Raw genomic sequence first — 23,659 nt, forward strand, 5'->3', positions numbered from 1 at the left:
ATTCATTCCCATTACTGTGTACATTAGGATTATAAAAGTGATAACATATTAGAAAGAGCGCGGTAATATACAGTAAACCTGCAATTTTTTTCACCTGCACTTCTGTCTAAAATGAATTGACCTAAAATGTAATGTTTTTATAAATCTTCAGACATGAATCTAAATATTTTACTCCTCACCATTTCTCCCCTTTTTGATCAATTCCTAACTAATGTTCTTCTCAGGATGCACATGGACTAGGTGTGGTTTAGCATACAAAATTAAAATGAAATATATTTGACATAATAAGATAAAAAAAAAAATTGCAAACCTTTGGAAGTGATGGTTAAGATAACTGAGCGCATTGATAGAAAAGGCCTCAGGCTAATTTCCATGATAATGGCACTTCAGTCAAGTGACACCCTCCGAAGCTACTCCGCTGTCACATGTAGACCATATATACATAGACACATGTAGAAATGTATTACTAATTACCTAATAGTTTATTTAATTCACACAAACAAAATGCCATATAATGGCATAAAATATTTTGCACTCTTATTCATCATCATATCGCTTCTAAATTCTTACATTCTATAATGCATTGCTTTGGTGCCATTGTATATTTCTGAGTTTATCAGGAAATATTTAGCTTTTAAGATCTTATAGGTTTTAATTAATAGTATATTCAACCCAGGGTATACCTAAGAAAACTGGGCTTCAATACATAACATACCTACTTGTCTGGCTCAACCTTTTTAACAATTAGGGTGAACTTAACACACATGAATACCGAAGAATACTGTTCTGTAAAACAGGTTTCTGTTATTGTAGATACTTGTTTTCTTTCTTCTTTTTTATGAGTTGGGGGAGGAGAGCAGAGTAGAAGCATATAAAACAGGCGGAGTTTCCTGGATATTACCCATCCCTTTGTGAGAGGCTTCCCAGGAACGCTCAGAGGAGGTGGAGTCCATCCAAAGTGGGAGTGCCGTGAGAAGTGAGGCTATAAATACATGCTGCGTCACAGAGGCTGCAGCTCTTCAACACAGCTGGAATACACTGAAACACTGCAGAGGGCGAGGCTCTCTCACTCTTCACATTTTACCAACTGACTGTAAGCCATTTCCTCATCTCAGTTTGTTGCTTTAATTTTGCTCTCCTTTGTTTTCTTCTCATCTTTATTAAATCAAGCTATTTGAAAAGATCAAAAGGTAAATTCAATAAACACTCTCATTAAAAAAGATCTTTGCAGTTATCTGTATCTATCTTGTATACAAATTTGATTGTAGCTGCTAATGTATCTAGTTTGTGATATATAAAGTAAGGAAAGTTTTCAAGATGGCCGGAGCTTGTCCTTATATAAATATTGACATGTTACTGTGGTAGTAACCAAGGATGTGGTTTTGACATTGAAAAGAAAAGACCTAAAGATAAAAGCCTGGTCTTCGTGCGGACACTAAAATGCTAAAAGTGGCTTTTCTTTATACGAAGCTTTAAAAGACACTGAAATGGGAAACTGAACATGACCAGAAGGCTAATTAAAATGCATTTTAAATAGGTTGGCTTTAAAGATATACATTTGTGTATGTGTTAATAATCTACCTTTTTTGTTTAGTCACAAATGATTATGAATTCCTAATATTTTATCACCTTGGCTTGACAAGGCCAACATCCTGTTCATCTTACTCTTGTTATTCTATTTGCAACTTTATGCCTTTTTCATTTAGATCAGCTATGTAGTTAACAGCAGTCATTTGATCATTTGATATGTTTCCAATCAGTAAATGTTATGAAACTTGAACAATAGGTACCTCTGGGGGGGGGGGGGGGGGGGGGGGGGGGATGGGGGGGGGGGAGACGCTGGTCGTCTATTATACCTTCCCCATTTAGTAAAGCATATCTTGTTTAAAATAAAGTGTACAGTGAATTTCATGCATTTATTTATTGGCCTATGCCACAAAAATCTTATAGCCACACCCATGCAAATTTATTACATTTTGCATCATTGTCAGAAAGATTTCTGATGAAGGCAGAGGAAAGTGCACATTATATTTCAGTATGTGAATGCTGGGGCTGATAACGCAGCAAGCATAACAAGGAGACAGAATGATGTCATCGATGGAGTAGAAAGGTTGCACAATGTCTGAAGTGGAGTTGAATGCTGTAGCGATGTCCGAGGCAGAGCAGGGAAACTAAAAGGCATCCATGGTGAGAGAGTGGGCCAAAATGGCATCCTTAGGTGGCAAGGTGAGAAGGACAAAGACGTCCTTGCCGAAGTTAATAGGGCCATCCTGTTGAGCCCTGGTTTGTGTTTCTGTTCATGTTTTTCTGCATAGACAGGGAAAACACACTGGCTATAGCTACTCCCCTTTATTTAAAAAAAAAAAAAAGAAGAAAAAGAAAAAGCTGGTCTATGGGGGCCTTCAACTAGTCGAGACATTTCTGCTTCTGCCAAGTCTGCCTGTTTACGCTTACATGCACAGGAACAGACTTGTTGCATCCGTTTTTACGTTTTTAGGTGTGGAAGGTGGATTTAAGTGCAGATTATATTTCATATGTGTGAAGCTTAAAGAAAGAAAAATAAATAAATAATAAAAAAAAAAAACTTAAGTATAGGTTGCGGTCAAAAGCATGAGCATACAGAATAGTAAAATATAGAACAAGATCAAGACAAACATGATATGCTAGTCCACACGTGCTGTACCAGACCATACTGATAATAGTAACGAGATACAGGTGATTACAGACATGTGATTTGGTCGGAGTGAGGGGAAATGTAGTTTGGTGCTTTCGCAGTGCTACCATGGCAATAATATGCAAAGCAAACTGTTCTTAGGATTTTAGTTTCAAAACAGTAGTGTCAAATTACTGCTGAGTGCCTGTCTGTCAATAACTATGAAGCAGGTTTATATTTGCAAAGAATTTTGCCCCTACCGCTGAATGAATCATTGTGTAGCAGAGCTTAGTTTAGCCAAACAGTTACAACACATGGAATATTAGATGGATTCTTTAAAAAAAAAAAAAAAAAAAAAACGAAAGGCATATTCAGGACTACATTTTGAGTCTTGCTTAGGAAACGCCCTAGCAAACAACGATCATATCATAGCAACTACCTAACCAACAGCCACCTGGAATACCATAGCTTCCACCTAGCAACACCCTAGCAATGAGTGAATGACTACTTACTTTGGAATTTTGTCTTGGGGTTCCACAGAACTAGTAATATTTATATATTTATGTATAAAAACGCCATACCTGTTTACATGCACAACATATCCTACGCACCTCATTTGGATGTTGCACAGCACTGCATTGCACATATCTCTATTTTATTATAGATAAAATATATAATATATTATAATATATTAGATGAAGTCTTTTTTAATGAAAAAGTAATTCAGTTTTTAGGTAAATACTGTTTCATATTACTGGACAGCTATAAGAGTGCAGAATGTACTGCATATGGTTATTTTTGTGACTAATAAAATTATTATTATTTTATTTATCTCCAATTTGATATGGCCTGCCTGAGAAAAGCTTTTTAAAATGATTTATCTTGCTGTGTTACAGAAAGAACATTTGCCTTCCTCAACGGATTAAAGACAGGATCTCTTACCTGACGTCCAATATGACTGGGGTGAAAGAGTGGTTTGAAGAAAATAGGGACAGTATTGAAAAGGGAATGGAGATCCTGGGCCAAGGCTGTGAGGTCCTGGCAGCCACTGTTGGCCAGTTCCATCCCATCCTGGAGGCAGTTTTTATGGTTTCAGCTGAGCTCCTTAGCAACCCAGAGGGCAGTGAGGCTAAGTATCTCGCTGAGCAGTTTGAAAATGTCAACCGGAACTTGGAAAAGATGCAGGGTGATATGAAGAAAACAGAGCTCGCATTGCAACGATCATCGTTGAACATGGAGAACTTTAACTTCTACTCACAGATAAACGAACAGTATAAAATGTTTAATTATATTTTCACAGCCAAGCCCAAGTTTAAGAAGGTAAAGATTGAGGAGTTCCTTGAATTCTTTGATGAATATGAGGGAGACAAAAACCTTGAATGCTTGTACAATGCCATCACTAAGGAGAACACCTCTGGAGATGCGATGCTGGACACGATACTTCTCACCGAGCAGAGGAGCAGGAGGCCAGTGGAGGAATTCTGTGCTAGCATGAAGAAGGTGTTTGTGATTGGTGTTATAGCATTGATGGGATACACTGCACTAAAGGACGGCACTGTTGGAGAGGACTTGGTGAAGGAATGGCAAGTCCGCATGGAGGCCGTGGAGATCCGCATGAAGGCAGCCGTGGATGAATGTGTAGACAAGTTTGCTGAGCAAGCCAAGACTGATTTAGATCAAATGATCAAGGAGAGGCAGAGCAGTGTCGACCCTGAGTTTCCAAAGGTCCTCCTGGATGCTCTTGTCAAGAAGTATGACTGGGTCTCCTGGTCAGTTAGGGTGTTTAAAGATGATGAGCGAAAATTTCTCAAGCGTCTAGCTCGCAAGCGGCACCATGTAAAAGATGGGGGTGTCAATTATTTTGAGTATTTGTGCAATAATAAAATAAGAATTGTTGTGTCTTTTTCTGCTGAACCTAAACCACTTAACAAGAACCAGATAAAGGATCAAATAGAGGAAGAGAAAGGTAATATTGAATCTGTGTTTGAGTCCCTGTGTGAGAGTCTTCCCAACTGCCTCGTCCATGCTGTCAGTCGCTCTACCAAAGTAGAGGAAGCCAATAATTTCGACCCGGAGCATATTTATTTCATCTCTCACAAAACAGCAAACATTTGTATTCACTCAGAATAATGGAATTAAGATTATTTAAATACGCAGATGACAAAATCAGCATATACACCATGTACTCAACTCTCCAGTCTCCTATGAACTTTACTTTTTTCTTCTTAATAAATTTATTTTCTTTGTTTTAACTTATAATTACTGTTGTTGTAGCACTTAATTATGGAAACAAAAATGGATTTAGACTGAGAGTCAAAGCACTTAAGCTGAACAAGAACATATTGGCCTATAAAAAAGGAAGAATGGACTGAAAAGATGTTAGACATTATTATAATGGTGATTCATTATATATACCCCTACATAATGCATATAAATAAATGTATTTTCATCACATGACCTGTTATTTCTGATCTACCTAATGCTTGGACTTTCCCTCTTAAAACTTGTACTTAAAAACCTATTGGATGGTTGGTGTTTGTGGTATTTTCACAGGTAGCTCCGTCACAGATTTGTCACAGGCGTTCCTCACCAAATGCAATGGTAGGCAGCGTCATCAGTTGTTTAAGAGAAAAATGTCACCATAGGCAGCTTACAGAACAGGCAGAAATAACGGCTGATGAAACTTTGGAAACTTTAGCGTGGGGAACAACAGTGAGTTGACCGAACACACCATTCACAATTAATGGTAGAAAACGGACATCTCGTATATCAGGCCGAGCTTATATTTAAAGCATTTTGTAGGTTGGTTTAACCAAAACATGAAAAAGGAGAAAAGAATGTAAGAGAGCAAAAAGAATTACATCAGAAACAGACTTATAGCTACTGAAGCCACAGATCGGACAGCAGAGCGTCTACAGTCATTGCACATATTACAGGCAGAAAGAAAGGCTGCCGAAACATTGGCAGCAAGTTGACCACACAGTCCTTTTGCCAGTTGATGGTACCACGCAGGCATCAGGAGCCATGGGTAATCACTAGAGTAAATCTTATTAGGTTCTAATGCAGTGTGTGTTAGTACTTAATGCTCATTAATATACACTATTTCATTATCGAAAACCACAGACAGATTACATGAATGATGATAATTGTCTTGTTACAATGGCATCTGTAATGGTGGCATGTTAAAGTTTGGGCACCCCTGGGCAAAAATCCTGTTAATGTGACAAGTTAAGCAAGGGGAAGATGCAATGATCTCCAAAAGAGTTCCTCTAAGCAGTTGCCTAGCACTCTGAAAATGAAAGCCACTGACGGCAACAAAGCAGAAGAAGGCTATAATAAGACAGCAAACTGTTTTCAGGTACCGATTTTCTCAGTTCAGAATGTAATTAAGAAATCGCTGTTAACATGTGTTTCATGCTGTTAATAAGTGTTTCACGACATCTGAACCAATATGGCCTTCATGAAAGAGTCATCAGAAGAAAACCTCTCCTGCATCCTCACCACAAAATTCACCATCTGAATTTTGCAAAAGGACATTTACACAAGCCAGGGGCATTTTGGAAAAAGTCCTGTGGATTGATGAGGTTAAAATAGAACTCTTTGGCATGGAGGTGGATCGATCATGCTTTTGGGTTATATTGCAGCAAATGGTACGGGGAACATTTCACAGGTAGTGAGAAGAATGGACCCAATTAAATTCCAACACATTCTGGAAGCGAATATAACACCATCTGTAAAAAAAGAGAAGTTGAAAAGAGGATGGCTTGTAGTAATGGTAACAGAAAACATTTTTCAATTTTGAATACAATACTTGTTCCCCTAGTCGTTTACCAACGCTACCTGTTTGTAATGATACAATATTAATGAAATATATTACTTCTCCTGGTCATTTACCAATACTATTGGGCCTTACTAATCCTCAAGCGCAATATTGTTAACTGTATTATTTATGCAATGCGCTTTCATTTTCCCATTTTCCCTTCTAAGTGCAATATATGTAAATTCAGTCAAGACTCACATGCTGTGCGTTCCAATTAGTGCAATACAGAATCAGCTGTTTACAGCTATTCTAATTCCCCTTGTCTAATTTATTTCTTTTTTTCCTCTCTTTTGGATCTGCTTGTAAGATTCAACTAAGGCAACGCAATTTCCCTCCATGATTAAGAAGTTTTTTTAATCTTAAATATTGAATCTTCTACAAATACATAATGATCCTAAATACACTTTTAAATCCAGGATGGACTACCTCGGGAGGCGCAAGCTGAAGGTTTTGCCACAGCCCTCAAAATCTCCTGACCTAAATGTCATTGAAAATCTGTGGATAGGCTTTAAAAGATCAGTGCGTGCAAGACGGCCCAGGAATCTGAACACAGAACTGGAAGACTGTTGTAATACGGAATGGGGGAAAATCCCTCAAACAAGAACTGAAAGACTCTACAAAAAGCGTTTACAAGCTGTGATACATGCCAAAGAGGGCGTGACTAGTTAATAACTATGCAGCGTGTCTGAACTTTTGCTGCAGGCCCTTTTTCTTTTCTGTTATTTTGAAAAAGTAAAAGATGAAAATAAAAAAAATGATTTTGTATAAAATACAACTTTATGCATTTTTGAGATCTCTTGACACCAGATACCAGAGCACACCTTCAGGGGTCTAGTGGAGACCATGCCTTAATGAGTCAGAGCTGTTTTGGCAACACTAGGGCACTATAACAATATGGGCAGGTAGTTTTAATGTTATGGATTGAAACTAACACTATCCTTTTATTTAACAGTAGTACATCATATGTTTATAACTTTGGGGCTAAGAGTAATTAATTATTATAATTAATAATTAATAATATTTTTTGACAGTTTTTGTAGTTGAGAATTGAGTTGTATGGGAATATAGTTATAACAAGGTCAAGCAGTTATGTTATTACGCCTGTAGATGGTGACATAAGCATAATAATGCCATACTGTTACCACTCTGCTATGAATAGAAGAGAAAGTAAGCTTATTCTTATGCCATTGTCTCATGATTAGCAAAGTGTATGACAAATTTGTCATTCAAATATGAGAGCCAGTGTAACAGACTATCAAAACACTCAGTAATTAAGAGTGGGATAAAATGACGTAGGAAACCAGCAGGAAATGTAATTTGGATACACACACATTCATTTTGTTCAAATGATTTAATTATTACTTTTGTCCTCTATTTATGTGTTATTCAAATTTCATTGCCTGGCCAAAAAGGCATGCACTCTAATATTGCACTCGAGTCCTTTTAACTTTGATCGTGCTGTGCATTCACCATGGCATTGTTTTAATAACCTTGTGCAATGTCACTACATTTATTTCTGCTCGGAGGCAGAAATGAATCAACCGATTTCTTGGCTTGTACAGTGACCACTATGCATGATGGATGTAATACTTTATGCACTTAACTTCTTATCTTGACATGCCCATCGCTTTGGTATAGGGTCACTTTGGTCTCATCAGACCACATGACCCCTTTTCATTGCTCCAAAGTCCAATCTTTTTGCTTTCTAGCAAATTAAAGCTTTATTTATTTATTTATTTATTTGTTTATTTGCGTTTTTCTTTTGGCCACAAAGCTGTGGGTTCCCTGTCACACATGACACTTCACTGGCTGTTTGCACTACCTTAATTTTGCATCAAAAAATAACACCACACAAAAGCAGCAGCAAAATTAATTTTATTGCTATTATTTTTCAGAATGCAATACAATCACAGTTTCAATCATAGCTAAACAGGTTGAAAATAACAGGCTCCGGTAGGTGCCACAGAGAAAAGAAATGACTAACAGGCTTATTTTAGAGACTGGTGTTAACATGTAAATTGCATGTAACAAAATTCTTCAATAGCCATTGCAAAGATCAAGGGATAATGGTGGCTCTTTGTGTAAATTTGCAATCCATTAACACATTAATTTTGATTAGAATTTTAAGCAAACCTGAAAAGTGGGTTATTAAACTTGATGACCGCTTGTATGAGGTCAAAGCTTGGAAAGTCCATGGCTATGATCCCGAAACATGATTGAGACCCCTCAGCTTGCAGCATTTGCAGATAATCATACAGCCAAGGGTCGATCTTTTCTGCCACCCTTTTCGGTGTTAGGAACATACCCTCGAACGTGCCGATGCCCGTGCCACTGGAATAAGTAAGGATGACAGAATTTCCTCCGCACTCATTCATGGCTTGATTGAGGTGCTGAAGGATTTCTTTCTCTTTGTCATTAATGTGAGTGACCCTGTAGTCGCCTTTTGTGTCAGTTTCCAACAGAGGCACGCCAAGCAAAAAGCTGCTTTCCTGTACGAACACAATCTTGCCCCTCACCTGATCAAGCTGTGGTATGGCAGACATCACCCAGACATTCAAATCCCCCCTGATGAGCGCTTCAACCATGCCCTGTACTTTACTCTTATCAAACAGATCGGGCTTGACTCGGACAAGAACCGTCTCGCTTGGGAACTCTTTGAGGAACGCCTTGAGCGTATCGAGAGCCTTGGTGAAAGTCGAGTGCTCGTAAATGATCCCATGCATAAGGTATAGCGTGTTTTCGAAAGCGTACACTCGGAGGTCCAGATAGCGGATACCTGCCTTTAGTTGGTCCTCCAGGGTCCAGGCCTGGCACTCAGCTGCAGGTCCTCCAAAACGTGCCATGGTGTCATGTGTTCCAGGAATAGTGATTTCAGACAGGAGAGTCTCACCAGCCAGCGCATTCATCCATCCGATATTGTAGGATGGTGGAAAGACAAGCTTCTCATTATCGTTAAAACCCTGGCTCTCACTTCGAATCTTCCCGGGGAGCAACCTGGGGCAAAAATGAAATTGATGTGCATTTGAAAATTTCTGATTTTTGGCCATAGAGGGATCTAATGTAGTTGTATATCTTGAGCTACATGACCATTGTGCAATGCTGTACTTGCCTTGGAACACCTTATCATTAATGATAAATGCTATGTCAATACACACGCATAAAAGGTTATGATAAGGCACATTAAGGCGTTGTCCTAAAGCAAAGTGTGAAGTGAATTAGGTTAAATAAAATCAACTGAGCTTGATTCTAACAGTAGAAAGGTTAAAAGGTTTTAATATTAACTGAAATAAAACAGTTTAGGTGACACTTTGCGCGTGTATTTGTGTCTCATTTCATACTTACAGTATAAGTAATGACACACAGAGGATTTGGTCAACATTCATTTTCTTCATCTTTACCTATAATCAAAGGTGAAAAAGGACAAATAAAAAAAAAAATTAAAAATCATACAACACAACAGAACATTATATAAAAAAAATCTAACATATTAAGATAATTCTAAGCACTAAATTTTTAGAAGTTGTTACAGTGAGTTTAAGAACTTTACACCCACACTGTCTTAAGATCAAAATCTGCCAAGTAAAACATTTTCTATAACAAACAAAAGCTATCTATATTTTATCGATGTCTTTTGTCTGTTTTGATGGATAAATTTAACAGAATTCATAAACTACAGAAAATGTAAAAAAAAACGTACTCACTCGATGAGGTGAACCAGTCTGGCTGAGAAAGCAAGGCTGAATGCGTTTGCTGTTAGAACTCACAGGTTTTAAAGACAAGAAACAGGGTGTGTATGCGATACGTTTATTCAGGTAATTAATTGTGTTTCAATATTTTTTGCAATGTGACGTGTTTTTGATTGCAGAAAGGGCAAGTCTTGATAAAAGCCATTGTTTCAGACTGTAGATCAGATGGCAGTCTTTTGCAATCTAGTTATTCTGTTCTACTCTGTTATCGGCATTCAAGTTTAATACATGTAATTTGTTAGTTTGTCCAGTTTCGTCCATCAGAAATCTTGCTGATTTCAACATTTGATCAACTGCTTTCCGCTTTCACAGTTTGAGAAAACCTAGCTAAAATAGTTAGCTTTATTAGAAACAAACTACTGTTGGCTAGGCTGAAGAATTATCTGTTTGTAATCAAGCTTAAACCCAAAAAATAAAAAATAAAAACAGCAGGTTAAGCCTTACGTATTCCTTACAGGAGCTCATATGAATCACAGTTTTAACCATCTTTGTTAGTTACTGAAATGCCTAATTTTTAAAGTAAATAGTTTTTTGTTTTTAGTAGCGTTGAAGCACATGTGGCATGTTTTCAGTGCCCACGTGAGTTTCATTTTGGGTTCCCCACACCATTTAAAAACATGCCAGTAAATAAAGTTGCTATTTCAACTAGTGTACATGTGTGTTTGAATACGGTAGGTGTGTATGAAGCTTAGTGATGGAGTGTCGTCCCTTTCGGGGATCATTTTGTGAAACTCTGCGCTAGTTTCATTTATTAAACACTCATCTATTTTAGGGAGCTGTTATGGAGACAAAAATCGTTCTTACTTCTAAGTGGACTGAGCACTCAACGGCTGCTATTAAAAAGGCTCATCAGTGGCCACACTTCCTGTCTCACTGCTCGAGACAGGTTCAACCCCAACACCATACAACTTATAACTCTCATATATAAAACTCCAGTAAGATCCAGTAACGCTTCACTGACACTGCCATGCTAGATGGAAATACTGCTTTGTCACTACACTACAACTTAGTGGCTGAATTTGAGGAATTTCTTCTTCTTCTTTATTGAGACCAACTTTAGGTCTCATACTCCCTCATCTTCTTGGCAACTTAAAGCTGATTTTTCAGTCCAGGCTTCCTCGAAAAACGTCTAATCCTTCCATCCCTGATCTTGTCTTGTACTTTTCGTCTACTTTATCCACTAATTCCACACATTCTTTCTTCTTGACATTTCCTCTCAATACCACTCGGTCTTAAGTTGTTTAGAATTCTGCAAGTTGCAACACCGCCACCTATAGATCTCTCTCTCCTCAGCTTCCCTGTGCTTTAAAACTGACTTTTCAGTCTAGTTTTCCTCAAAAACAAAATTGAATGCTTTCCTCCCTGATCAGTGGATTCCCCAGTTTATTTATTTAAATGGGTTATTCTACAAAAATGGTGGAAATTGCAGTCACTTAGTTTTGCTAATGGAAAAAATAACAGACATATTCTTTGTATATGTTCAAAAAATACAGTATGTATTGTATGTATTCAATCATGAAAACATTTTTCTTACTCTAATGGTCAATATTTGATTGTAGCATGTTTTTTAACAGGCCAACTTCAAGGACATGTTTTGTCACTATGATCATACACGGAAGTGGGATTGTATACTTTTCATCTAAAGGTATTTTTTTCATGAAATAAATTTGATCCACAATAACATCAATTTCTTCTAAAATAAGTTAAACACTTAATAAAGCTTATGACACAATAATTGATTATAATTATGTTATTAATTATTATCAATTATTGAGTCATGAGTTTTATTTTAAGTTAAATAAATATCAGTCACCCCAAACCACATCATTAGTGTTACTGTTACACTAAAATAGTTTTCTTTTGAAATTGCTCCTGTGTCAGAGGTCACTAGATGAAGAACACTGGACAAAAGCAAATGGTATATCAGATGTCAGATGTCTCTGTATGTTTTTGAACATAAAAACTGATTACATATAATTATTAATTGATTTTGACATACAGAGCTACCTCGAACCCAGCTAACTTGTGCGTACATCTGGTAGCTGTTCAAAATTTGTTTTGTGTTTTTTTTTTCTGCTTTGTGCAAGATTTAGTGAAGACATAACACCATGGGTCCCAAGACTGTTAGCAAAGGCGGTAGCAAGAAGAAAAGGGAGCGACTTTCAGTATCATTTTTAAAGCAGCCAGTGCTAAGAGGAATCATAAATTAAGGTTAAGTGAGGTTTATTTTTTTCATTTTTTAACTTCATTTACATGCCTTTTCTGAACATTTTGATTGTTTTTATAATTAAAAATATACCCATAGTGTTGGAAAATTCTTAATATTGGTAATATTTTTGGCTGGCTGGAACAGCTTATCTGCTTTTACATTATTTCCTATGGGATAATGCATTTTGCAATACGCAGTTTAGCCTTAAGAACTTGCCTCCGAAACGAATTAAATTTGTGTTGAGGTACCGGTGTAATTGAAAACCTTAATCTAACACATTTGTGAAAAGTTTACACATTATCTCTAAATTGTCATTGGTGTTACCAGGAAGAGAACAACCAGTTGATAACATCAGTTATTAAATGTATTTAAAAAATAGAATGCATAAAGCTGTACTTTTTGTGGATTCATTAAAAGTTTAAAAGCAAATTATTGCTATTGAAGAAGTTCTAGTTATGAAAAGAAAATAAAAATAGAAGAGAATTTTATGACTCATATTCAACATTTTATTATTATTATTTTTTTTTTTTCAGAGAATGATCTCGACTGATTGCGCCGTGTCGCCTGGGGGCGCTGTGATGTTAACACTTGTTAAACGCAACTGCCTTGCACTCCTTTTCCGATTCCTGTCGACTTGGTGATGTAATAAAGTAAAAGAGGAGTAAAAAATGGCGGAGAACAGTGGCACGGATCCTGCCGTGGACAGGAATGCCGAAGAAAATGCTGCCAGCAGCGGGACCATTATAATGGTCACTGTCAAAACACCTAAAGATAAGGAGGAAATAGCGATCTCGGAGGACGCTTCTGTCGCACAGGTACGGTGTACGAGTTCAAGCCGGAACGCTCAGCGGGTTTCTCGGCTACTCCGCCGTGAATGGCCGCTTTAGCCGAGACGCTAGTTAGCTCGCTAGCTAGTTTACGACGACAATAAATTCAGGACAGGGTTTTTATTTTGGGAAGTGTATACACACAATCATTTGTGTATTAAAGCATATTTGGGGATTTTATACAACGCTATTTCCACCCCAAAGCACAAAACGGTTAATTATTCTAACCGTTTTTAGATTTTATAAATAAATAAGTCTAGGATGACGCTGTGAGTTTAGCTCGGATCGTTACCGGCTATGGCGGCGGCCAACGGGAAGATTATTCGGCCACATCCCAAACGGCTTCCTGTTAGACTTGTAGCGCACTAGCTAGGGTGTAAAGCGAGGTGTTTTAAAAGCGAGTAGAGCACTTGCATGTAGGGAGAAGGGAGCGGTTTGTGATTTAACCTTGGGTATTAGCAACCTAGACTGACATTTTAAACCTTATCATGTCAGTTATTGCATTAAAAAATATATATAATAACAACTGTTAATAGATGTTATAATAACGTTTTTTCTTTAACTGAAATGAATTGCTAAAATTGTGTTGTGTGTGTATGGTTAAATAGCTATCGAAGCTGAACGACTAGCTAGCATTAGCTGGCTTAGAGAAGGTTCTAGCATTTAGGGTTCCGACAGATATTTATTTATTTTATATTCTTGATAGGTTTTTATTTGTGTATTTATTTATGCTGTCTTTGAAAGAAAGTCACCGTGATGGACAAAAAAATGCACCTGTTTTAAGACTATGGATGTTGTTGTTTTTTCTGAACAGAAATATATATTAATTAATTTATTTTGACGTGTGTGTGTGTGTGTGTGTATATAAACACACAAATTAGTCTCCTAGTGGTATAGACCCTCATGTTATGATGACAAAACAACATCTCGGTTTGGACTATATTGGTATCGATATGCAGTGGTATTTCATTTTTCCTGGAAACAAAAAATTCTAGAAACACTTCTAATCTGTACTATTTGGTCTTTGGAATTGTGTGTCAGGTATTATACAAAGTTGTATTCTCATATTTTTACATGCATTTAAAAAAATAGAATATGAGGTGGTCATATTCTCAATGGAGGTCAAAGAGTTTAGTGATTTTTGCACCACAGATCTGGTCGCCTTCACAATATGTCCTCCCTCAGACACCTTAAAACCTGCCAGTGTGATTCCCTATTGACGGTCTGGCCCCTGGGGATGAATTCTCAATCCACAATGCCGCGAGTGTGTTGAGAAACACTCGCACGTCGACCTGCGGACCTGCCTCGCTTGGCAAAGATGGGCTCTTTGACTGTGAAGACTGCTGCTTCGTCTCAGGGTCGTACCCATACACGTTTCGCCACCGGAACAGTCCAGGCGATCCTTGACATAAAGGATGGCATGCTCATTCTTGACATGAAGCACTCCACCCTGAAGGGGTTCTTGGTAGACTTTAGCGCTGATGGTCTTTTAGCTCAACTTGGCAGCAGCATAGCTCGTGAGGATTGCCTGGACTGTTCCATATGACAGAAGTGTTGCAGAAGTGATGGCAGCAGTGCTGTGGATAGTTGCAGAATAGTTTTCACATTTTCAGGGGTTGAGCTTGCTGCAGGTCTTCCTGATCTCTCATCGCCTTTCAGTGATGTACCTCTGCTCCCAAAGCAAGCATGCCACTTGGAACACCTCGAACGACTTGCTAATTCGTGTCAAACATCTCTATAGCAGATTTGCCCAGTTTCAAGCAGAATTTCACGTTTGTTCTTTGAACTTGCTGTTCATTGATAAATCGCAGACGTGGTTAACACGTGGTCAGAATAGCGCCAGTTGCACAGCTCCTGATGTACTTAGGGCGATGCCTTTTTTGATTTATGAAGGTCAGCACTCCCTGTGACTGTGCGTGCAGCCTTGTGCTGCCATCTGTTGGTGTGTTACGAAACTTTGATACTATGTCGTAAAATTGGCACAATGTTCGTTGTAACACGTTATACATTTATCAGATAATAATTACTCTGAGCTTGATTGTGAGACGCTGATTGCAAACAAGCCACAATGCGAATCGAGCACAAAACAACACAGTTTGACTTTACGCCTTTTTTGGTTTTGGTTTATAGCTTCCATACCAGTGCTGATAACAGGAACTTGTTACGTGGAACTTTCACAGCTATATATATATATATATATATATAAAGATTGTGTAAAGTTATAAAAGAACTAAAACATGACCTGATCTAACTCCACTCAATCACACCATCCTGTTCTTGATTAGTTGCGTCAGTAGATAACATTACATCCTGCTGTGGTGGTTTGTTTTTTATTATATGTTTCACGAATGACTAAATATTGGTCAAGGTGTTAAAACAGAAATGTCTAGAAGACTGGTTTTAAATGGCTAGAATCTGAGCTTTATAAGTTGATTAAAATTAGTTGGAAGATTCCAGAAACACAAGGCTTTCGTTCTTGGTTAGTTCAGTACCGGTCAATCACATTTTAAAGATTTTAATCAGTAAACTATGATACTTTTGTAGTTTTGTTAGGTAAATACAATTTGGCATTCCCCCTCTTTAGTGTTATCCCTTTTCAGCAAACCTTATTACGCAATTGGAAATGACTCAGCTGTTTTTTTTTCCCCCTTTTCTTTGAAAAATTAACTAATTGAAATGCATTGCTTGTGAAATCACATAGTTGTTATGAATTGGCTTGGATAATTCAAATGGGCTTTAGCCTAAGAAAATAGTACTATTTGGATATTTTTTACTTCCTTTAAACTAAAATGTAGAAATACAAAATTGTCATTCTTTTGGTATGGTTTATCGAGATAAACCATACCAAAATATTGGTATGGCGAGATATTTTGTATAGTATTGAAGCTTGGGCTGTTTCTGACCCTAACGATGAATCTTTATGTCATCTTTGCACAAAGAACATCACAGAAGTGTTTCCATAACCTGCCAGAGTATTATTGCTGCTAAATGTTTTAAACAAGACCCTGTTTTGGTCCAGTAGCATCAGGGAAATTTCTGACATTTAAGTACAAAGTTAATATAGCGCATGTCTAAAATTTTATTTACTTTTCTCATCTATAGTTCAAAGAAGAAATCTCGAAAAGGTTCAAGGCAAAACAGGACCAGTTAGTCTTGATTTTTGCCGGTAAAATCCTGAAAGACGGCGACACGCTCACTCAGCATGGCATAAAGGATGGCCTCACTGTTCACCTCGTCATCAAAACCGCACAAAAGTAAGACACATTCGTTATTCTAGCTGCTGGTTGTGAGTAACATTGTACAGAATGTTTAAGGCTTTGCTTGTGTATAAAATCCTTGTGATGACTTGAAGTGTAGAGGAAATGATTAATTTATGTTGTAGATTTATGTTGCATGTAGCACCTTGGTCCTGGAGGAACGTTGTTTCGTTTCACTGTGTACTAACTGTATATGGTTGTAATGACAATAAAGCCTACTTGAACTTGAACTTGAACTTGAAATGATCATTTTGTTTGGTTCACGTTAACGTAATTAATGGTTACAATCCGCACGCAGGGCCACAGGCGGAGGTTCCACGGCCGCCTCGTCCAGCTCTGGTGCGTCGCAGGTGAGCAGCGGCACCACCTCCATGACGAACACCAGTTCGGCCGGCAACCTGGGCACTTCACAGGGCAGCGGGCCATCACCGACTCCCTCGCAGCCGGCCAACTTATTCAGTGAGTTTGACATTTGCATCTTAGAGCTGTAAAGATATTACGCAATTCTCAGGAATATCCGCGAAGTGAAAATGAAATCTGTCAGGGGAATTTTGTTTTTAATGCCTGGTGTTTACTGAGTAAGAAAAAAGTTCGTCAAAGAGTTTTCAAAGATTACTAAAATTAAAATCTGCAGTATTGGGTGCTATTTTTATTATTATGTTTCTCCTGTTTTTAAATAAAAAATGGCTAAACATCTTACCAACTATAATACCCTTTCTGAAATTGATTTTGGCAAGATGTAAAATACTATAGAAAAGCAAGTGTTAACAACCAAAACCAAAATTTTCATACATCAGGTGCGTATCGCTATTTTATAAATATGCAATATTAAGACACTGTCCTGTAGGAATATTTAAATATAGCTGCTGTAGGATTATAGAGGAATGGCGAAGATATAATTTTAAAAAATTAATTTGAATAACAGAGTTTTTAGCTAGCGTTGCGATACATGCATTGCCCCACAAAATAATCTTTTTTTTGTTTGTCACCTCATCTCAACCACTTTGTGTTTCTTTGCATTTCCTCAGCTGGCTTTGGTGACTTGTCCAGTCTGGCCAACATGGGCATGGGCTCAGCCAACTTCATGGAGCTTCAACAGCAGATGCAGCGGCAGCTCATGTCCAACCCCGAGATGCTTTCGCAGATCATGGAGAACCCACTGGTTCAGAACATGATGTCCAACCCCGACTTGATGAGGCAGATGATCATGGCCAATCCGCAGATGCAGCAGCTGATGGAGCGAAACCCAGAGATTTCACACATGCTTAATAACCCTGAGCTGATGAGACAGGTGAGTGAAGCAGGAAGAGCAAGTGCGCTTTCGGTTTGTGATTAGAAATCTAATATAAATGAATGTCTTATTATTTGATTACACAAGTCTAGAAATTGGTTGTTTTTATACATTTTATTGAGACAATTAAATGTAGAATATGGCATTTATATAATGTTGAAATGTTAGATGATTGTTGTCTTTTAAATTCATAATTATTTTTTTTTTTATCTAGTAAAGATTTGTTTGTTAGCTGTGAAGTTTACATGAGATCAAACAGATCATTTTGTCTTTATTTAGACAATGGAGTTGGCAAGGAATCCTGCCATGATGCAAGAGATGATGCGTAACCAGGACCGGGCGCTTAGCAACCTAGAGAGCATCCCCGGGGGATACAACGCTCTCCGGAGGATGTACACAGACATCCAGGAGCCTATGTTTAGTGCCGCACGCGAGCAGGTCTATAAAATATTTTGATACCAAAGTGTTTTTGTTTGTTTGCTTGCTCGCTTGTTAGACAAGTCCAGATAATATGACTATTTTGTAATTTGTATAATCAGTAGCAGCATAATTAGATTTAGAATTGCTCTCTATATTTATCTACAGAATAAAAATCCCTATGCTTCTTTTAACTCTGTCCTCTTCTTCTGTTTGTACAGTTTGGAAACAATCCCTTCTCAGCCTTAGGTGGGAACACTGATGGCTCGGGGGCCCAGCCCTCCAGAACGGAGAACAGAGAGCCACTGCCAAACCCATGGGGACCGCCTGAGACCAGTTCTTCTGGGACTGCCACCACCAGCACCTCTACCACAACCTCCACCACCCCCAGTGTCTCCAACCCCCTAGGCATCAACTCCACCAACCTGGGCTCCGGTACCACCCCTCTGCTGCCTTCTCAAATTTTCTCATTTCAGAAATGTGAAATCTTTTTATAACATGCCCTAATGTATGATGATATCTAGATACTTAGACCTCTGTTTTTCAACATGATCATTCTGGTATATTGTAACCACTTGTGCTCATTCTAACTTGAAATGTAGCCTGCTAAAATAATCATTAATATTATTTATATATTTTTTTAACCTGTGACTTGGTCAGGCATATTTAACAGCCCTGGCATGCAGAGCCTGATGCAGCAGATCTCGGAAAATCCTCAGCTAATGCAGAACATGCTCTCGGCTCCCTACATGCGCAGCATGATGCAGTCTCTGGCACAGAACCCTGACGTCGCCTCACAGGTCTCACATCACTTGGCTTTTTACCCAACAAAAGGAATGGGAAGGGGGGTGTAGACAAAACGTTTAGGCTGTAAATATCTTGCTTGTGTGGTTTTCCATAAAGTATCTTAATCCCCCATGACCTGTGCCCTGCGCTCCTCAGGTGTTGATGAACAACCCTCTTTTTGCTGGAAACCCTCAACTGCAGGAGCAGATGAGACATCAGTTGCCAGTATTTCTACAGCAGGTATGTCAGGTCCTGCTTAGGGGCATGGCTTTTATCATATGGTGTTCTAAGTTGTACGTTTATACAGTATGAGCAGCTTAAAATAATAATTCGATAACATTATTTCTTGCACAGACTGCGAAAGCTGTTCTTTTTGAGAGCTATACTTCATTTTAAATTCATTTATTTATTTGGTGCCAGTTTGTGAAAGGCAACAGAAGGCAAGATTTTTTGAATTCACACAACACACTCTTTGTCTCTCTCTCACTCACACACACACACACACACACACACACACACACACACACACACACATTCCAAAAATTGAGAGTGGAATAGCACCTTAAAACTGAAAGTCACTTAGAACTAATTTTAGTGAATATGGATTATTATTGCTGTTTAAAAAAAAAATCTTTATTTAAGGATGAGATTACATTAGCTTACAGGAGAACAGTGGACTTGAAGACATGTCCTTAAAGACATCTTTCATCAATTTAAAATGTTTTTTGTTTTTTTTTTAACACTCAGATGCAGAACCCTGAAGCCCTCTCTGTGATGACGAACCCACGAGCCATGCAGGCTCTGATGCAGATTCAGCAAGGCCTACAGACCCTCCAGACCGAAGCTCCTGGACTCATGCCCGGGTATCCATAAGCTGAATTCTGTTACCGTAGCAGTTATATATTTTCAGACTCATTTTGTTTGAATATTATCCAATGAAACAAATGTAAGAACATGTCCACCAGAGGAAAAAAATGTCATCCCTCTTGTGCCGTGTAGACTGATTACCGGAGGTGTTCCCGGAGGTGTTCCCGGAGGTGTTCCCGGAGGTGTTCCCGGAGGTGTTCCCGGAGGTGTTCCCGGTGGTGTTCCCGGTGGTGTTCCCGGTGGTGTTCCTGGTGGAATCCCCACTGGGATCCCCACTGGGGTTAACGCGACTTCTTCGGAGAGTGCCCCACCCCCAAGCTCTGGCCAGGGCTCCACCCCTGCTGCTGGAACCAACTCCTCTCAACAACAGCTCATGCAACAGATGTTACAGATGTTTGCCGGTGGGAGCGCATCGGTACGGTTTTTATTAATGATCTGACCTGCAAAGTCTGATTAATTCAACTTGCAAGGATAAAACAATTAAATAATAGGAGTTAAGCTAAGCGGGCTTTAGGAATAATGAGAAAGTGGACATGTCACAAACACTATAATATTAGAGGAATAGCAGAATAACAGTCTTTCCAGACTTTAATACTAAATCAACCAGTTGCACCAGCTGAACCTTTGCTTTAATCACAGACAAGTTTGAGTTTACAAGCTAAATTATATTAAATGCTTTCATCAAGTAGCATACTTTTAACAATGGGTTAAATTTATATATATTTATAAATACTTGTGCTAACCTGCTCAAACGAGCATAGACTCTACTGTATACTGAGTAAAAATGCCAGCATTTGTTCACATTTTATTGTGTGAGAATTTAATTATTAATAGTTTATGATTAATTGGCCCCCTTGCTTAAGGACTCTATTTCCAAAATACTCAAAATTCATAATGAAAAGTTATTTAATGTTGATAGTATTATTTTTGGTTTAATCACAGATTAGCGAGTCTCATAGATCAAATTGAAAGCATTGACAAGTTCACAAGTGATTTAAAATTGTTAACAATTTATTAGAGCTGTGTGATTTTGTCAGTTGAGTTGATTCATTGGATTGATTCAGAATCGACTTTTTTAAAATTATTATTATTTAGTTAAACCTACAAACATGGATTAAAATTGATAAATTCTTTTACAGATATAGCTTAGTGTTTGCAGAAAGCGCAACCCGCTTGCATCATTCACAAATACTCACATTTTACAAGTACCACTTTTTATGTTTTTTGGTTTATGGGCTGTTGGCACAATACCACCACCTACCGGATTGGAGTATGGGGTAGACACTTGATAAGACAAAATGATAATTACTTTGCACAAGACAAGTCACACAGCATTTTTAGTTTTTTACTAGAAATATAACTGAAAGAAAAAAATATCTCGGTGCCCTAAAAATCTAGTTGAATCCGAAGTCTACCTTTGACTCACAGTTTAACAATTAATTTACTTAATAAATATTTCATGAGAATTTAAAACCTAATGACAAAATTGCAAATGGAAAAATCTCATATTTATTTGTTATAAATCATTTCTTATGGGCCACCTGCAGTACCTTTACCCCGTACACACTTTGGGGGAAAACAACAATTTGTCATTATGTTTTGTTTATTTCATTCATGGTTCAAAACAAACTAGACAGAAATGGCTTGCTTGAAAGCCGAACATTAAGAAAGATGCGTGCACATTAATTGCTTGCCTGTTTTTGATTGGTTACTGATGATGGAACTCTTCGAGCACATTAAGCAATACAAGTTGCGATGATCCTTAAATGTCTGTGGTACAACATAATGTCTACATGTAGTTTTAAACCAAATCCTCAATACGGTTTAGGAATGACTAAACCATAAGATGGGGTCATACTTTTGTTCAGCTAGTGCAAAAAAAAAAAAAGTATTATTGCCGTATACTACACTTTGGCATGGAAGAATTTGGACAGTATGCAGTTGTGATTTGCACAACTAGAAGTTACATTTTCACTGTTTTTGTTTCTTGTCCGTTGTCCCAAAGACCCAGACTCCGGAGGTGCGTTTCCAGCAACAGCTTGAGCAGCTGAGTGCGATGGGCTTCATCAACAGAGAGGCCAACCTGCAGGCGCTCATCGCCACGGGGGGAGACATCAACGCCGCCATCGAAAGACTGCTCGGCTCGCAGCCATCTTAATCCCTTTAGCACCTAATCACAACCAGAGACAAGTCACAGTCACAAACACGGTCCCTCATCACCTAACATCTGACAGATAGACTGAATTCCAGTTGCTTCTTCCTTTAATGCGGTTGATCTGTGAATCATAGGAAAATTGAGGTTCTTAAATTTATTTCCCTTAAAAACAAAGGAAAATCCCAACAGAATGACATCATTCTAACCCTCTCGTTCATTTCTGACTGCGTCCATTAATAAATACAACAGGGCAATGCTGTGAACCGAGTGTAGGGTATTCATTCCTTTTAATCGACACATTCTCTCTCGAGGCACTACTTCTTCCTGTTTTTTTTGGGGAAGTCGAAAAACATAAGGGTGATCTCAAGTCAGAAGAATGCTTTTGTCTTTCATGAGGATGGTCAGTTTCCCTAATTATTTTTTTTTTCTCCTACATATCACTCTCTCAAATCATGCCTGACTAAACAGGTGTTTATTGCAGACACCTAGAGATTACCCCTTTTACGCCCTTATGGATGTTTCAGGATTCACAATGCTTCTCGTTTGATGTTAATTAAAATTTAATAGAGGAGCTTGTCAGATTCCTTGTCTGAGCGTTATAACGGCCTCACGCAGACGATCGCTTACTCTTCAGCTGTTTAGAGGGAGAATTAAACTTTTTTTTTCTTCCTTCTGAAGGTTGTGAGAAATCCAGTCATCTCATAGTCTTCTTTGCCTTTTAGAAGCAGTCTGATTGATTGAATTGATGGTTTAAAAGAACACACGCTTGTGGTTTACGGGATACGGTTGTAATAAGGCATCAATAAAAAGAAAGCTATTTCTCAGCTTAAAAGCCACGCTGAAAGCAGACACCATTTGTTTTGACCATATCTTTATGCTTTTGAAATAGTGCTCTAGTGTGTGGAGAAAAAATTTTTTTTTTTAAAAAGACCCGCATTGTGTTCTGGATACATCATCTTAGAGTTGATGTAGTGAGCAAGCCTGGTAACAGCATGAACGTGATGCTTTCCTGTGCACCGAGCTCAGTTCTAATCATCCTGAGTCTAATGGAACTAACAGTTGAGTTTTTGATGTGAATTAAAATGTGTTCAACTTTTGCTTTTTTTTTTTTTTTTTTTTTTGGCGCTGCTGCACATTCATAATCCACTCTTTCATCTTATTGATTAATTACATTGCAATAATCTGAACTCTTACTTGAGTTGGTATGTTTCTTTTAAAAAAGAAAAAAGCAGATTTTTAAAAAAGTGACATCGGTTCTAATTTAAATGCATTTTAAGGGCTATTGCTGGGCAATGAGGGGGGTCTGAGGTACTTGAAATTTTCAGGATCTATGTATTTAGTTTTTGCTTTCAAAGTATTATAAAACTAATTACACACAAACTGATGTAATGATGTAGTTACTGAGTTTTACAAGGCTACTAACATTAGATGTGATTGTCGCAGAAAACGGGGACTCTTGCCAAATTGAGAAAATACAGTGATGGTTAAAGGTATTAAGACATTCAATGTTTTAAGGGCATTCTCAAATTTTTACAATTTTCAAAACGACAATCAATATAGGAATCATTTATTTGATTTGTTTCTTTTTTGCAGTGAAATTGTTCTAGAACAATCAATATTCTGTTAAGTCC

General features: G+C 37.9%; 3 protein-coding genes across 4 annotated transcripts; 2 read left to right on the top strand and 1 right to left on the bottom strand.

The window, feature by feature from the left end:
* The first annotated feature begins 922 nt into the window (after positions 1–922).
* Positions 923–5,107, top strand: LOC128513826 (uncharacterized). The gene is made up of 2 exons (XM_053487376.1): positions 923–1,093; positions 3,550–5,107. The coding sequence occupies exon 2, from the start codon at positions 3,608–3,610 to the stop codon at positions 4,781–4,783; it is 1,176 nt and encodes a 391-aa protein (XP_053343351.1). The 5' UTR covers positions 923–1,093; positions 3,550–3,607; the 3' UTR covers positions 4,784–5,107.
* Positions 5,108–8,331: 3,224 nt separating this feature from the next.
* LOC128514347 (1-phosphatidylinositol phosphodiesterase-like) lies at positions 8,332–10,226 on the bottom strand. Of its 2 annotated transcripts, none has more exons than XM_053488156.1 (3): positions 10,175–10,226; positions 9,816–9,871; positions 8,332–9,467 (listed from the first exon to the last, which is right to left on the bottom strand). In XM_053488156.1, the coding sequence occupies exons 2-3, from the start codon at positions 9,863–9,865 to the stop codon at positions 8,597–8,599; spliced, it is 921 nt and encodes a 306-aa protein (XP_053344131.1). In that variant the 5' UTR covers positions 9,866–9,871; positions 10,175–10,226; the 3' UTR covers positions 8,332–8,596. The 2 variants fall into 2 exon arrangements, with proteins under 2 accessions (XP_053344131.1, XP_053344132.1); XM_053488157.1 differs by having other exon boundaries at positions 10,171–10,220.
* A 2,837-nt stretch (positions 10,227–13,063) lies between these two features.
* ubqln4 (ubiquilin 4) lies at positions 13,064–23,408 on the top strand. The gene is made up of 11 exons (XM_053488141.1): positions 13,064–13,243; positions 16,358–16,509; positions 16,811–16,971; positions 17,541–17,803; positions 18,083–18,241; positions 18,442–18,655; positions 18,881–19,020; positions 19,163–19,246; positions 19,754–19,869; positions 20,006–20,288; positions 21,879–23,408. Exons 1-11 carry the CDS (start codon positions 13,097–13,099, stop codon positions 22,029–22,031), a joined length of 1,872 nt encoding a protein of 623 aa, XP_053344116.1. The 5' UTR covers positions 13,064–13,096; the 3' UTR covers positions 22,032–23,408.
* Positions 23,409–23,659: the final 251 nt, after the last annotated feature.

Source organism: Clarias gariepinus, chromosome 26 (genome assembly GCF_024256425.1).
Source record: "Clarias gariepinus isolate MV-2021 ecotype Netherlands chromosome 26, CGAR_prim_01v2, whole genome shotgun sequence".
NCBI classification, from domain to species: domain Eukaryota; kingdom Metazoa; phylum Chordata; class Actinopteri; order Siluriformes; family Clariidae; genus Clarias; species Clarias gariepinus.